Source organism: Spodoptera frugiperda, chromosome 20 (genome assembly GCF_023101765.2).
Source record: "Spodoptera frugiperda isolate SF20-4 chromosome 20, AGI-APGP_CSIRO_Sfru_2.0, whole genome shotgun sequence".
Lineage (NCBI taxonomy): Eukaryota > Metazoa > Arthropoda > Insecta > Lepidoptera > Noctuidae > Spodoptera > Spodoptera frugiperda.
Window position 1 is genome coordinate 455,203 of NC_064231.1, and position 15,643 is coordinate 470,845.

Below are 15,643 nucleotides of genomic sequence, written 5' to 3' on the forward strand. Positions count from 1 at the left end.
ATTCTGTACTATATTGACATAATTATTTGTTATTATTTAAAAACATTTATTGTTATCAGATTTATAAAATACATTGTTCACTTATGTAGTAATATTTTTTTGTAAGTTTATTATAATCATACAAACACGCCTCATTTTACGTCGTTTGTATTAAAAAAATATATTAAGTAATCACTTTTTCCTTTAGTTATAAAATTGCATAATTCGTATGTCATACTGTAAAGGTGATTAAAATTGTATTGTCCCACGCTTGCTCATGCAACATCTATTGATGGTATGTCTAAATCGGAAGTCACTTACAAGATGTTGGAAAATCTTCGATTTTGTTCGTGATTACATCTATGCTATTGTTTTAGCTTTATTGCATAAGTTTGAACAATAATATTTTCCATCGTAAAGAGAAATATCTCTTCAGATATATCTGATTATATCATTCGTCTGCTAATCGATGATGGTACATCTGTCGACTGTGAAAGGTAAAAAGTTAAAATGTTTTCTATATTTAAAGGATAATACAATAACAGCTTTCTTTGTACTGAGAGATTTAATAATATTACGTTTACTTATTTCTATTTAAATAATTTTGATTACATAAGTGGGTCTGCGATATCTACGTGCCGTCACTGATAGCTCATAGCAGTCCATCCCAGGACTATGGATCCTGCTTTACATAAGACGGTTTACTAAAATTTTAATACTTAGCATAAGGGTTGAAGATCGTAGTTTAAAACGTTTAGGGTGTTTTTCCACTAGGTATGTGCTATGCTACGTTGCTGTGCACCAATTATATTAATTGGTACACCTAGCTTAGTACTGGAACGGCCTCAGTTAAGCTATGTTTTTTTATATGGACAAATGCATGCTATGGATACGTGCGATGGATGTGTACTATGAATGGCTTCTCTACTATCAATACATCATATACTGCTCATCTTCCTCGCACTGCTGAATACCTTAGTATTGGTGGAAACGGTCACATAGTTTCACAGCTTAGATATTCCATCTTCGTAAGCATAGAACATTTCTGGTAGAAAAAAGCACCCTTAAATTTGTCCATAGATTAGTTACGAAATATTTATCTCTTCTGTCGCTACACGATATTCTATGTAGTCAGTAGTTTATTTTAGTTAAAAAGTAAATAAAAAGCTTAAGAGAAATAGGAATGGTTTAGTTGATTCATAATAATAGTTGTAAAGGCTTATTGATCGCTCAAAGTGTTTTTAAGTGTAAGAAAAATTATCGGTAATGGCCCGGAGTCGGTGAAATGGTAAAATAATAGGTTGCTTATGGGCAGACGTGCTCCACTGTAGGCCGCATCATCACTTACCATCAGGCGAGATAGCGGCCAAACGTCGGCCCATTTAACATTAAAAAAAAAACATTTGGTCAATAGCAATTAGGTCACTAGAGGCCCTGTTGCTTGCGACATTTAATACAAATGGTGAAAAGTGGATGATATAATTATGTGAGTGGTTTAAATTAGTGTAACGTTATTGTGGTGTTATGTTAATACAACGAATAGTTTTACCTACTATACCTAGATCCATACATTCATTTCTACAGCCCAATCGGCTTCTACATAACAGAGATTGTTAATAAGGAAGTAGCAATTCTATCAAGGGTTCAGTGAGCACCAATAGCGTTGTTCTGTAAATAGCTGCCAACATTTATCAACGAAGGCTCCAACAGCGAAAGTGCAGTTCGCTGTCGTTCTTGCTCCACTTTATACTAATTATTCCAAGATAAAGCTAGTTATACAAATATTTTACGGCCGCTAACTTATATAGCTCTTACATAATCTTTGAGGGCGTATGAAAATTGGGAATAATTTGATCTGATCCAGTTGCTACCTGACTTCCTGACTTTGCAATGAATAATGTTTAGGTACAGTTTTGTCAGCACCTAACTGGTTACTTGTGTGCGGTACTTAAGAATTTCCTTAATAGACTATCGGTATTTAAAGTCGGAGAGTGTTAAGGAATGTACGTTCGTAATCGTAATTAGTGGTTCGTTGGTAATCCAGTTCAACGAGATACAGACATCGATATAATTTGTATTTATTGCTGTTTTAATTGATATTCATTGGTTTGAGTACTTTCATATGAGTACGTATGAGTACTTATCTACTTAAGACTGTTTCTTTCCCATGCTGTAGAAAACATGCAAATATAATATCAAATATAAAAACAATATTATAGTTTAGTTGTACATGTCATATATAACACCTTAGTTGAAGACCTTAATTAATAAATTAAGCGTCACTGGGTAGTTCGGTATAGGCAGCCACGGCTCTCTACGAGAGCCACCTACACAACGCCACAAAAACTGAGCTTATACAATAAAGTATAAATAATATCAACTTTAAATGAAGCTATAAATGTAATTTTAAATTAATTTTTAATTTTAATTTTATTGTGAAAAATAATATCTATAAATAAATCAAATCATTATTTCCGTAGTTGTTTAGGATTTCTATCGACAAATAGATATGTTAGTAAAATTATACTTAAACGCACACAAATAAAAAAATATGACGTTCAAATTAACTAATTACATTATTATAAATATATTAATAACTAACTTTCCCTTGCCGTTTCCCTTACGCCACTAATCAGTATCCTATGTCTTAAAGTGGGTCATGGTCTATCAGTATGCCAAATTTCATTAAAATCCGTTCGGTAGTTTTGTGTGATTGAGTAACAAACATACAATAAGTTCCTAGCTAAGTTATAGCTGTATGGATTAACTAATCTTGGTTTAAACTGTGTTTGCCGAACTATTGGTGATTTAGGAATGTTTGAGAATGTGTTATTTTAAAGGTCGTCAGGCGACCCTATTGCCAACACTAGTCTCAATTCTACAGTCCATATTTTTTGTGAGAATTTTGAAAATCAAAAAGTTCAAGACCTTATCCAACACTGTCAAAAAAAGTAACTAGTAAGTAATGGTAAAACGGGGTGAAAAGAATTCAATGGAGTGAATAGATGATAGAATATTTTTCAAACATTTATTTACTCCTCTTCTGTATCTAGTCACCCCTCGAATTCTTTTAATCCTCGAATTCGTTTTACAGTAGACGAGAGAAAGAAACCAGTGCTGGAGAATCATTATTCACATGAAGTACGTTATCCTTATCAATCACATTTGATTAATTCTATTCAATCAATTAACTTTCAATGCATAAAAACAATACACTTCGTTAACAATTAAAGCGTATTCTTGTCTACGCATTCATGGATAGTCAAAGTACCTACCTATATTGTAAATGTGAGGGCCATGGGCCATGGGTATATGTAACTTACCGATTGTTAAACAACCATAATTACGAGTATATAGTCTATCGGATATCGGATAATGTTATCTATACATATAATAAAATCGTAGAAAAGTGCTGTCTGTACATTGAAAATAAAAATAAAAAAAATAGCAGGGGTTATTGTTATGTCGATGTCGAACCCAAAAATGTAAGTAACTTTTTTTTGTCTGTTTGTCTGTTTGTCTGTTTGTCTGTTTGTCTGTTTGTCTGTTTGTCTGTTTGTCTGTTTGTCTGTTCGTCTGTGCGCGCTAATCTCAGAAACGGCTGATCCGAGTTGGATGCGGTTTTCACGAATATATTGTGGGATGCTTAAATTTACATTTAGTGTTTGTTTCATGTCAATCGGTTCATAAATAAAAAAGTTATGTCAAATTAAAGAATCACGTCGAACATTCTATGCTTATACCATTAATCTCCGCAACTATTTGACGGATTTGGTTGAAATTTGGTACAGATATAGTTTAGAACCTTAGAAAGGACATAGATATATTTTTATTTCAAAAATCAAAAAATAAAAATAAGAAATAAATTATTTATAAATAATTCTATGTCGATCGTTACACGACTTCGGTTCATGTTATTGTTTTAATTTATCGAAAAAAAGTAAATAAATAGTAAAAAGGTATGAAAAAAATAATATCAATATAATAAAACATTTAGTACAAAGAAAATGCTCTAACGGAGTATAGATAATTCTATGTCGATCGTTACACGACTTCGGTTCATGTTATTGTTTTAATTCATCGAAAAAAGTAAATAAATAGTAAAAAGGTATGAAAAAAATAATATCAATATAATTAAACTTTTAGTACAAAGAAAATGCCCGAACGGAGTATAAATAAATAATCCAAGTTGTCTTTCGATTTCGGATCGAAATAGATCGCGCTATGGTTTCGTTACATTCATTTGGTTGGGTATCGGCCGAGCGCTTCGGTACTATCGTAGAAAAAGTGTATTATCAGTCGTATGATTATTTGTCTGTAGTGGTCCTGCTGTTTCGTATATTCTAAATTGGTTTCGTTGTATTTGTCAATTAATAAGTTTATTTGTTGGGTTTTCCTGGTTTTTTGGTAACCTATTTAACGTAGGTTTAGTTTGATATCGATTATTAGTAGTTACTGTAGTTAGTTTTTTTAATAAATTTGTAAGTCTAATTTTTTTTTAATTAGATTAGATTTAAGTCGTTTCTTTTAAATTATTTAGTTTAAGCTTGGTTATTATAGCATAGAGGATAGGTTGTAATATAGTTTCTTTTTTAATTGTTATAAATTCGTAATTCGTAGCTTTCTTTAGTTTTAAGTTAGTTTAAGTCCGTTTTTAAACTATTTTGTCAATGCCCTAAGTGAGTATACATCTATTAAATTCAAACGCAGAGCTCATTATGTTGATTTTTGAAGAGTTCCCTGGAATATCTTCCACATCTCATTTTTGAAGAGATCCCGCGAGATCGGGAACTATGTGGTTAAAACCAAAAATTTGCCGGAAGTCACTATTCCACGCGAACGAAGTCGCGGGCAAAAGCTAGTAAGTAATATGATTGGAACCCATTCAATTATGACTGCACGGTTAGCGAGGTGGTTGGGCAACTGACTGCCGTGCAACGTGTAGCGGGTTCGATTCCCGCACGGAGCAATTCTTTGTAGGATCAAAAAATTGTTGTTCTAGCCTGGGTGTCATGTGTGGAGCAAAGTATAAGGAATAAAAAAAGTTTTATTCTAAAGAAGACAAAATCATAAGTCTGCTACGACTCATGAAATACTCTTCCAGAATCTAAACCATTTTCAATGAGAATTTCAAAATAATAAATCTCAGTAGTATCCAAGCAGGAAATTTGTTTACCACTAACGTGGGACCTAGTACTGCAACAATCACGATTACAACTAGCGGTTGTTACCACTGTTCAACGAGGCAGTCACTAATATCTTTATTATAAAACAAATACAACAAAATTATGTCAGTGTTTGAAACGTAAATAATAATTACTTTTGTGAAATAGTCATTATAACATTGTCAGAATCATGCGTAAGTAGTCTGTGCAACGTCTTGCATAAACTCAAATCTGGGACTCCAAATTAAAAGAGAATTCGTTTTAAGGTCTTGTGAAGGCAGAATACACTGTTCACATTCATTTGTCGAGATAAATGATGCATCTCTTCATTCTTAACTTGGCCCGTTTTTTCAAGATTCAACAGCTGTCCGAGAGAATTTCGTTTCGTAATTTTAATTTATAGCTTCACTTTGCCGGCTTTTGCACATGAGTAATTATTAATATGTGAAGAAAAAACTGTGACGCTTGGATACCATACGACAATATTTATAAAATTATTGCATTATTTGACATAACAAAGAATAAATAAGATTTGTAAAATTAATATCAATATCCATCGTTCAAATAAGAATGCATTCATCTCTATTTGAAACAGAAACACACATCATAAAAGTAATTATAGTATGTAGAGCCCTCTATGAGAAACATACGAAATTACAGTGCAAACAGTGCTGCCATCTCACGTAACGTGTTCGTAGTCGTTACACATGTCGATATGGTAAAAAGTTCATGTAAAGTATAGGTGGAGCTAGCATCGTTAAAATAAAGTAGGTAAACAAATACATGGTAAAATATTAATTTATTAACACATGAAAAACATTAACAAAGAAAATTAATAACAAAAACGAGCTAGTTAATACAATGACTTATTTGCTTATGATACTAATCAACAAGTTAATTTGAACCTAATTAAAAACCAACATAGTATATTCTTGAGTGGTAAAAGGATGATGCTACTTCAGAATCTGAGGGTTGATCTTCCTTCGGTGCTTGATCTTCTGCTGGGGTTGTAATTTCTTTTGGAGGTTCTTCAGTCTTTTCAGCGGCAGTAGTTGGGATTTCATTATTGATTTTCTCGTTTTCGGGAGTAGGAGTTATGACGGACACTACGGCTGGGACAACTTGAACAGTTTCGACCACTTCGGCTTTTGGTAAAGGAGTAGTTTCTGGAACTGGTTCTTCTACTAACATCACATTCTCTGCTGAGTTAATTACTACCATTTTTGTAGGCTCCTCGTTCTTAACAACTTCGGGTTCTCTCTCTTCATGAACAGGTTTTCTTTCATTGATATTCTCCTTTTGTTCAAGTTGTTGGTATTGATAATTCTTGCCGGGGAAGTAGTGATTGATTTTGATACCGTGACCGACTGGGTAGAAGAATCTGGTGTGATCCGTGACTGAAACTGCATGGTCTCCATGCTTGTTTACCGTTTTGCTTACAACCGCGTTGAATCTATAATATTGAAAACAAACATTAGAATAGCATTAAGGCAAAAATACAGTTGTAAGAGTTCAGCAGTTCATTTACAGACACCTGATTTCTTTTAAGTCTTTAAAATGGTGAAATTATGTAAATATACCCAAAGTGTTGTCTAACAATCGTGACAATTAATAACAAGCCAAAAACAGACAAAGTAGAACGAATGAATATGCAAAACATGAAATTTTGATGTAAAATGCAAAAAATCGTGATTTGAATAAATTCACGGTCGAACAGGGTCAGGGTGAACTAGTATGATTTTTAATTACCCATTGTGATCATCAGCGTGGTACTGCACCTTCCGGAGTGAGCCGTCTGACTCCACAAGGCTGTACTCCCCACGAACTCGGTCGCCGTCACGTGTCTCATGGTGGTGTTTGTGGTCTCCAGTCTTCTTGTCTGATACTGAATACTCGAACTCATATTTGGGGTATGCCTGGAAATAATTTTGACATCATCAAAAGGGCCTAAGTATTGAAGTTTTTTAAGAACATCTACTTATATGATTGACCGTATTGTAATGAGGATGATTAGTTAAATAATGTGCTTTATTTCTTCTGACTATGAGAAAAACTACGTAAAATAGAACACTGTAAAACAATGGATAATGAGCCCGACAAAACTAATAGAAAATAGGGATACTTATGAGCATTTCGAAATTAAGTATTAAAATTGCTAGGGTTCGGGATTAATCCTGATAAATGAGCAGTCGTGCCTGTTCCATTAATTAATGAGAAGTGTTAAGAACATCTGTCTTAAAATGTTATCTTTAAAGCTGAACATAAAGCCATAATTAACATGAAGATAATGTATGCATTAATTATTTCACCCACATTTTGCTGTCAAAGTGACATTCCTTGTTAGGTAACTCGAGAACAGTATTAGTTAGGTAATTACAAATTCTAATGAGTACATACTAGAGTAGTACTCGTAATATGAGAATGTTACTCCCTTTCTCTAAGTATAATATACATTTCATATTATTTAGTCCTTGAGGTTTTATACTTACGAAAGGCTCGTATTTGTACATGTAGGCTGACTTAGGCGGGTGGTAGGTTTTCACCATTTGCCACCCGTGAGGGCTTTCTTTGTCCTGTTCGTGTTTTTGATCAATTAATACTGCTTGGCTGATGCCTATGATGCAAATGGAAATAATAATCTGAAACAAATTAATATCCAAGTTAGATTAGAGAAACAATTGAGATTTCTTAGGAAGGTATAAGTTTAACCACTTTAATGGCAGAAAAATCTTTATGTAAATTGTATTGGGATTAGGGTAATAATTTATATTTATTCCACTGTTTACTAAAAGGAGACGACTCCTTGATATTATATTATTATATTCGTCACAACACTTTACACTGCACTGAACTTTTCTTAAACTGAATAAAGGGACACTGTTTAGTTAGCGATTCAAATCCAGAAACAATGAAGATAGAAATTTTAATAGAGAATTCTAAAATGTACTTTTTATAGCAATTACAGATTTTAGGGCCAATAAAAATTATTGGTAAAGTAATGGAAATAAAATGTTACCTTTCCAAACATATTGAAGCACTTAATTTGAACTGTCGCCAACAGAATGTAATAGTCGACTGTTGATTAGAAAGAGAAATATAAAGCATTTTATACTATTCCAATACTTATTACATAAATTTCGCTAAAATTGTATTATTGACATACTATTGTTTGGTTACAATACGTAAGAATATAGAGGATCACCTGCTACTTTCATTAACACGAAATCATAGATTTAAGTCCAACCACTAAATTATCAACACTCGATCTCTAAACTTCTATATAAAATCTAATAAAAAATAATCTTGCAAGTTCTTTATAATTCTGTATCGTTATTTCGGCGTATCAACGTTAGCCTAGCCCGGAACTTGAAAGCTGTTATCGTATCATCACTATCCGAGCGATCAAAGGAGGCTTTGAGTACATATTTCTTGGCGTGTCGAATGGAGGAGGCTTGGGTTATTAGGCTACAATGAGACTTAATATTGTAACTTAACTTTAAATTCAATATATAGGTGGTTTTCTATAAAGAGTCACTATACATATGTCATTGCTTTCATGTATGCTAACTATGTAAATCACTAATTTATAATTAACTAGCGATTCGTCCCAGCTTCGCTTGGGTGCAATGGTGATATATTATGCATGTATTATACATATTATAAACCTTCATCTTGAATCACTATCTATTAAAAAATCCACATCAAAATCCGTTGCGTAGTTTTAAACATTTAAGTATACAAAGGGACATAGGGATAGAGAAAGCGATTTTGTTTTATACTATGTAATATATCCTCATCACTATACCAGCTATAGCAGGTATAAAACATAACGCGATTTTATTGCGTAGTATGTCGACCAGGTTTAAATTAGCCAGAGGGCAAATACATTGCGCGGTCTACTATGCGATGTATGGCCTTAACAGATTCTTATCTCTTGCACTTAAAGTTGGCCCATGACCCATAAGGTTGGACGAAACGGGTTGCGTTTGGCCTTATTCTCAGTATGAATACGGGTCAAATCAAAATATTTAAGACATTTGTATCAAAGAACCTTGATTATAACTTAGCCCTCGAACAAACCTTGGTCGTATGGTTATTTTAAAATGCATTAATTAATTAAATTATTTACTTAAAATGTTTTCCTTATTCTTGTAGTAATGTTCCATTATATTTTATTCCACTCTAACAACTAAAATTTCACAAAAGAGAGAGGATTTCGCCGCTAGTACTATCTCACAGCATCAGAACAATTCAATAGACCCAAGGAATCTATTGTTCGGAAGCGCGTAGCGACATATTGTGTTTGCCAGTTGCAATCAATAGAATACTCTCTTATTGTTCGAAATTAAAAAAGCTGTCTGATGAAGCCATAAAAATGTAGTGTTCAACTATTAAATTTTATCGTATGCGTAGATAGTTCATCTGTTTGTTAAGAATAAATGGTTTCAATTAGTACCGAAATAATAAATCAAAATTATTATCGAACTTATTCGTATATTTCATAAATAAATTATTCAACATCCATTTTGGTCAACATTGCTTAGTTCTTAAGATTTGGTCTTAGTGGTGGTAGTAGGCGGGAGCAACAGCCTTGACGACTACGGGGGCGGCCGTAGGCGCGGTGTTGTGTACTACTGCGTTGAAACCGTTGTGGTCGTCAGCGGTGTATTCCACAGTCCTGATGGAACCATCAGCTTCATGGAAGGAGTAAGAGCCCTTTACGACATCACCGTCGCGGGATTCCTGCTGGGACTTGTTGTCGCCGGAGTGACCGTCAGCAACAGAGTAGTTGTACTCGTATTTGGGGTAGGCTACTTCCTCGGGTTGGGCGATGACCTTGGCGACGGGAGCAGCGTGGTATGCCACGGCAGCAGGGGCAGCGTGGTAGGCGACAGCGGCGGGGGCGGCGTGGTAGGCGACGGGGGCAGGGGCGGCGTGGTAGGTGACGGCAGCAGGAGCAGCATGGTAGGCCACGGCGGGGGCGGCGTGGTAAGCTACGGGAGCAGCGACGGCGAGCTTGGCCACGGGAGCGGCGAGGGCGAGCTTAGCGACGGGAGCGGGCTGGTCGTGACGCACGATGCTCTGGGAAGAGACAGCCGCAGCAGAGGAGTAGTGCACGGGAGCAGCCAGGAGACCAGCCTGGGCCACAGCCACGAAAGCGCACAGAGCTACTACCTGAAACATTTTGTAAATATAGGTTAGTAAAGTTCTAGAATTCGATACTTTTGATTTATTGAGATTTCAAGTGCAATGACCAAAACTTACTTTGGAGAACATTTTGGTTTATTCACTGATGTAGAACAGTTGAATGATAAATGTCATGTCACAGGTCTACTTTTTATACTGATAAGTGCAAGCATGAACAGCTGACTGTAGTAAGTAGTGGAAGTAGTCAGACAAGTTCATGGCGACCTTGCTTTGTATCGTGTGTTTGGAGAATCAATCCATTCACTAAAACGTTACTGTCGCGTCACTAAGTTGAATGTATGCTAATTATATTGTGTTATAATCAGATCAAAATTTGAATACTATTAGTTAATACATAACTGACCTTCAACACATACTTTGGTATCTTTATCAGTTCTAATTGAAGTTATTCATAGAGAAGAATATAGAAAATGACAAAAATAAATCACGCTTCGTTGTATATAATAGTAGTATATAACCAACAAATAATAATAATATGTAATAATATCATAATAAGTCATAAACTAATATTCAAGCATAAAACTATGACAGCATTTCTTTTCAATACTATGCCAGCGTTTCTTTTCAGAAGGCAAGATGCGAATTTTTAAATTGATTTAACGATTGTTCATGATTCATTTTAAACTAACCTATTCGAGTGCAGAGAGTGCACCATAGGGCAAAAATGCCTTTACAATTTTCTTTTCATAATTCATCAGATCACATTCCTACATAATTACATTTTCAGTAGAATCATAAGATGTTCGTAATAATAGTAATATCCATTATTAGCAATTATATAACTGTCTTAAATTAGTAGATTGGCTTAAACAGAGGAACTAAAAGAACATCTTCTGTTTATCTTTTTGTGGGAATAACCAAAATTATTTATGACGTACAACAAAGGGACGTCATAAATCATATTGTTGTGATATTTTAATAACTTTTAATTTTCATCATAAACCTAGTTAAACTTTAAGTTAAATTAGACTTGCCCTCAAAAGGATTCGTTATGAAACGGTTCAGTGAATGTTACACGTCGCGTAACTATTTGATCCAACGCCGACGTAAGGTCGCTGTGAGCCTGTTCAACAATCCATACATGCACGAGAACACTGGTGACTTGTATATAATCTAGATCTAACATTGGAACTCTATCATTCATTGCTTGATCACACAAGTGAGACAATCAATTTAATTAAAATGTTCGCTAAGGTAAGTAAAATAATTTATTTATGAAATTATATGATTAATTTGCAGTCAGGCGCTAATAAGTTTTTTCTAATGATTAACAGGTAGTAGCTCTGTGCGGTTTAGTGGCGGTGTGCCAGGCTGGTCTCCTGCCCGCCCCTGTGCATTACTCTTCTGCTGCCGCTGTCTCCTCTCAGAACATTGTGCGTCACGACCAGTCTGCCCAACGCGTCGCCGTCGCGGCCCCAGTTGCTTACCACGCTGCCCCCGCTGCCGTCACCTACCAAGCCGCCCCTGTTCAGTACTCCTCAGCTGCTGCCGTCTCTTCCCAAAACATCGTGCGTCATGACCAGCCAGCCCAACGCGTAGCCGTCGCTGCCCCCGCTGTGGCCTACCACGCCGCCCCTGCCGTCGCCTACCACGCCGCCCCCGCTGTGGCCTACCACGCTGCTCCCGCCCCTGTTGCCTACCACGCCGCCCCCGTCGTAGCCCGCGCTGAAGAGTTCGACGTAAGTGTTTATTGTGTCAACAGTACAATATGTTATTTGATAGATTTTACGACTATCAGACACTAATTATAACTCTTTTCTGACACAGGCTCACCCCAAATACGAGTACAACTACTCCGTAGCTGACAGCCACACCGGTGACAACAAGTCCCAGCAGGAGTCCCGCGACGGTGATGTCGTGAAGGGCTCGTACTCCTTCCACGAAGCCGACGGCTCCGTCAGGACTGTGGAGTACTCCGCCGACGACCACAGCGGCTTCAACGCCGTGGTACACAACACCGCCCCCACTGCCGCTCCCGTGCACGTTGCTCCCGCTCAGTACTACCACCACTAAATTACCATCACTAGTCATATTCTGCGATCACCAAAACTATGTTGATTATTTATTGCAATATACGAATAAGTTCGACTGAAATATTTTGTTTTATGTTACATCCAACAACACATTTTAATGAATACAAAATGTTGGGCAATAAAATATTATAATTTAAATAATGCAGTAGACTGTATGTCAAACATCACAGTTTGGATCCATACTTAACTGAACAACCAAGTAGACGTACAATTGCTTTGCAAAATCGAACGGTTATAAAGTGATATAGATTATTTAGTGTATTATCTCAAATTATTCGTCAATAATTTATTCCCCTTATTTGTGGGTATTGTTTACATCAGGAACAAAATTATTGTTAAGAAAAACTGCTTTTTGTTTACTTGTTTGCAGCACACAGAACACATTTCTCTTCATAGACTTTTAGTACGGTACTGAGTTAGTTACATTAAGACTGACTTAGACTGTAGTTACATTAAGTTACAGAAGTGGTAAAATTGTGACAGTTTTGTATCAAAAGCTTTAAATCTACCTTATTTATTGGTGATTTTGGAAAGGTATAATATTATATCTTCATTATAATAATAGGACAAAAGCTATGCAAGCTAGTGCTTGTTATTGCTATTAGTATAGAAGCTGATTTAATAACTGACTATCGTATCGTCATTCCTAATTCCCAGAAGGGGTAGGCAGTGGTCCACATTACGGCACGATTTGCCACTGTACAATGTACACCCAATTTTCACCATTTGTGTTTTAAATTCCATATTAGAGGGTGAGCCTATTGCCATATACTGGATACAATTCCAGACTCCGTGCTACTGAGAATTTTTTGATAAACCGAAAAAAGGCCAGCAATACTTTGCCTGCCCCGGGAATCGAACCAGGGCCTTTGCCAAAATTAAAAAGTAATTTCCTTGACAGCATTGTTTACAACAATATTTGATGAAATCTCATAAGAGTTATTAAAAAGGGTTCCAGTAAAACAAATAAGTCTGCTAGTATATCTATACATCCAGCACTTTTACCGAAGAGCGTTGTATTTTCAACGTTAAAGACTGAACTGCATTCTGATAAGCAAATAATAAGTTTACCAAAATTCAACGGTTATAAGAATGTGTAAATTATCGCCGAATTTTAACGCAATGTCAAATGGACCCTTAAAATCGGCACTTCTGTTACTCTTTTATGTGTACATTCCAAAAAGTGAGTCTATACCTTTGGCATCATTTATCTTGCGAGTCACATGAAATAGGGATGAATATATTGCTATATATGTATACTCGTATATCAGGAGCATTTCGAACTTTCTTGCTATTAGTGTTTCAAAACAGAATAATGCTTTATAGTATGTTGAGACACGAGGTCCGGGTATAAATGACTATAGACGAGGTGCGGATTTAAGATAGTTTATTTCCAAAGGTTTGCAGTATGACCGTTCACGTACCCGATAACCCCGTGACTGGTCATCGGGCGGTTATTACATAGGCACACACGTTGTCATGTACATATGTACATGTAACACCCACACAGAGAGGTAACTGTGTCCCTACAAGTACACGTTAATCAAAGCTATGGCCTAATACAAACGAGATTACTTACGTTTAATATAATAATTCGTTTAGCTGAAATACCTGCCGCCGTACTTCAAGTCATGTAATAATTATGTTACCCCAACCCCTTAGCAATTGTTTTCGATACAAAATCGTTACAAAGGAATAGTTTAAGTAATCATTAGCAATGTCTCTGAGTGTGGCAGTAAATGTTCGTAAATCAGAACAGATCTACAATATACTCGGGTTTACTCTGCATCTGTTTGCTCTAGTACTCCTATGGAGTTCAGTGGTTATGGTAAATTTAGACATCCTAAGAAAATTTTTAAACGTTTTGGTAAATGTTGTGGGATTTAATTGGAGATAAACTGACAAGTAAAATTTTATTGTTTAACTGTTTTGCCCCATTTTTTTGTCATAAAACCGACTATGTATTTCTCAGATCTATACCTCGTATGAAAGCTTAGAAACTTTAGAAATTCGAGAATATAGAGTGTTAAAGCATTTTTTTGTGTTTAAGGACAATATTTTTAAATAAAAAAATTAGGAAAACACATGCACGTTTCGTGAATTTGGTATCTATGTGCCTAAATTAATACTATTGGTTTATATTGATTTAATGGTTTGAACAAGTAAAAGTAAGTATATTTAAAAAAAGTAATATTATAAGATTAAAATGGAAGTGACACGATATTAAATTAAAGTCGTTTTCAGTCGAACTTATTCGTATATTGCAATAAATAATCAACATTGTTTTGGTGATCGCAGAATATGACTAGTGATGGTAATTTAGTGGTGGTAGTACTGAGCGGGAGCAACATGCACGGGGGCGGCAGTGGGGGCGGTGTTGTGTACCACGGCGTTGAAGCCGCTGTGGTCGTCGGCGGAGTACTCCACAGTCCTGACGGAGCCGTCGGCTTCGTGGAAGGAGTACGAGCCCTTCACGACATCACCGTCGCGGGACTCCTGCTGGGACTTGTTGTCACCGGTGTGGCTGTCAGCTACGGAGTAGTTGTACTCGTATTTGGGGTGAGCCTGTGTCAGAAAAGAGTGATATTCAATGTCTGATAGTCGTAAAATCTGTTAAATAATATATTGTAATGTTGACACAATAAGCACTTACGTCGAACTCTTCAGCGCGGGCAACGACGGGAGCGGCGTGGTAAGCCACAGCGGGGGCAGCATGGTAGGCAACGGCAGGGGCGGCGTGGTAGGCCACAGCTGGGGCAGCGACGGCTACGCGTTGGGCTGGCTGGTCATGACGCACGATGTTTTGGGAAGAGACGGCAGCAGCTGAAGAGTACTGAACAGGGGCGGCTTGGTAGGCGACGGCAGCGGGGGCAGCGTGGTAAGCAACTGGGGCCGCGACGGCAACGCGTTGGACAGATTGGTCGTGGCGCACGATGTTCTGAGAGGAAACAGCGGCAGCAGAAGAGTAATGCACAGGGGCGGGCAGGAGACCAGCCTGGCACACCGCCACTAAACCGCACAGAGCTACCACCTGTAATAAATTGAATTTTATTATTTAGAACTCCATTTAATTTTAATAAAAATATATACGAATTTATCACAAACTACTAGCTTACTTTGCTGAACATGTTGATTAGATTATTTCAGTAATGAGATCAATGACTGAATGATGTATTGGCCACAGGCTGATTAGTTTATATACCTTAGTTTTAGTTGTGAATGACCTAAAGGCACGTGTAAGAAGTGGTAGAACTGGCT

The 15,643-nt window shown here is 36.4% G+C and overlaps 4 protein-coding genes across 4 annotated transcripts in view; 2 read left to right on the top strand and 2 right to left on the bottom strand.

Annotated features, from left to right (window-relative positions):
- LOC118262024 (cuticle protein 7-like) overlaps positions 1-15,643 on the top strand; it is a 93,276-nt gene that overhangs the window by 48,573 nt on the left and 29,060 nt on the right. The gene's annotated exons all lie outside the window — the stretch shown is intronic.
- On the bottom strand, positions 5,925-8,222 carry LOC118262018 (uncharacterized). The gene is made up of 4 exons (XM_035573117.2): positions 8,161-8,222; positions 7,634-7,783; positions 6,894-7,060; positions 5,925-6,597 (listed from the first exon to the last, which is right to left on the bottom strand). The coding sequence occupies exons 1-4, from the start codon at positions 8,170-8,172 to the stop codon at positions 6,054-6,056; spliced, it is 873 nt and encodes a 290-aa protein (XP_035429010.2). The 5' UTR covers positions 8,173-8,222; the 3' UTR covers positions 5,925-6,053.
- On the bottom strand, positions 9,619-15,575 carry LOC118281391 (uncharacterized). The gene is made up of 6 exons (XM_050701340.1): positions 15,502-15,575; positions 15,039-15,416; positions 14,708-14,950; positions 12,126-12,386; positions 10,410-10,427; positions 9,619-10,319 (listed from the first exon to the last, which is right to left on the bottom strand). The coding sequence occupies exons 1-6, from the start codon at positions 15,511-15,513 to the stop codon at positions 9,705-9,707; spliced, it is 1,527 nt and encodes a 508-aa protein (XP_050557297.1). The 5' UTR covers positions 15,514-15,575; the 3' UTR covers positions 9,619-9,704.
- LOC118262019 (cuticle protein 8-like) lies at positions 11,385-12,446 on the top strand. Its single transcript, XM_035573118.2, has 3 exons — positions 11,385-11,546; positions 11,627-12,031; positions 12,120-12,446. Exons 1-3 carry the CDS (start codon positions 11,535-11,537, stop codon positions 12,363-12,365), a joined length of 663 nt encoding a protein of 220 aa, XP_035429011.1. The 5' UTR covers positions 11,385-11,534; the 3' UTR covers positions 12,366-12,446.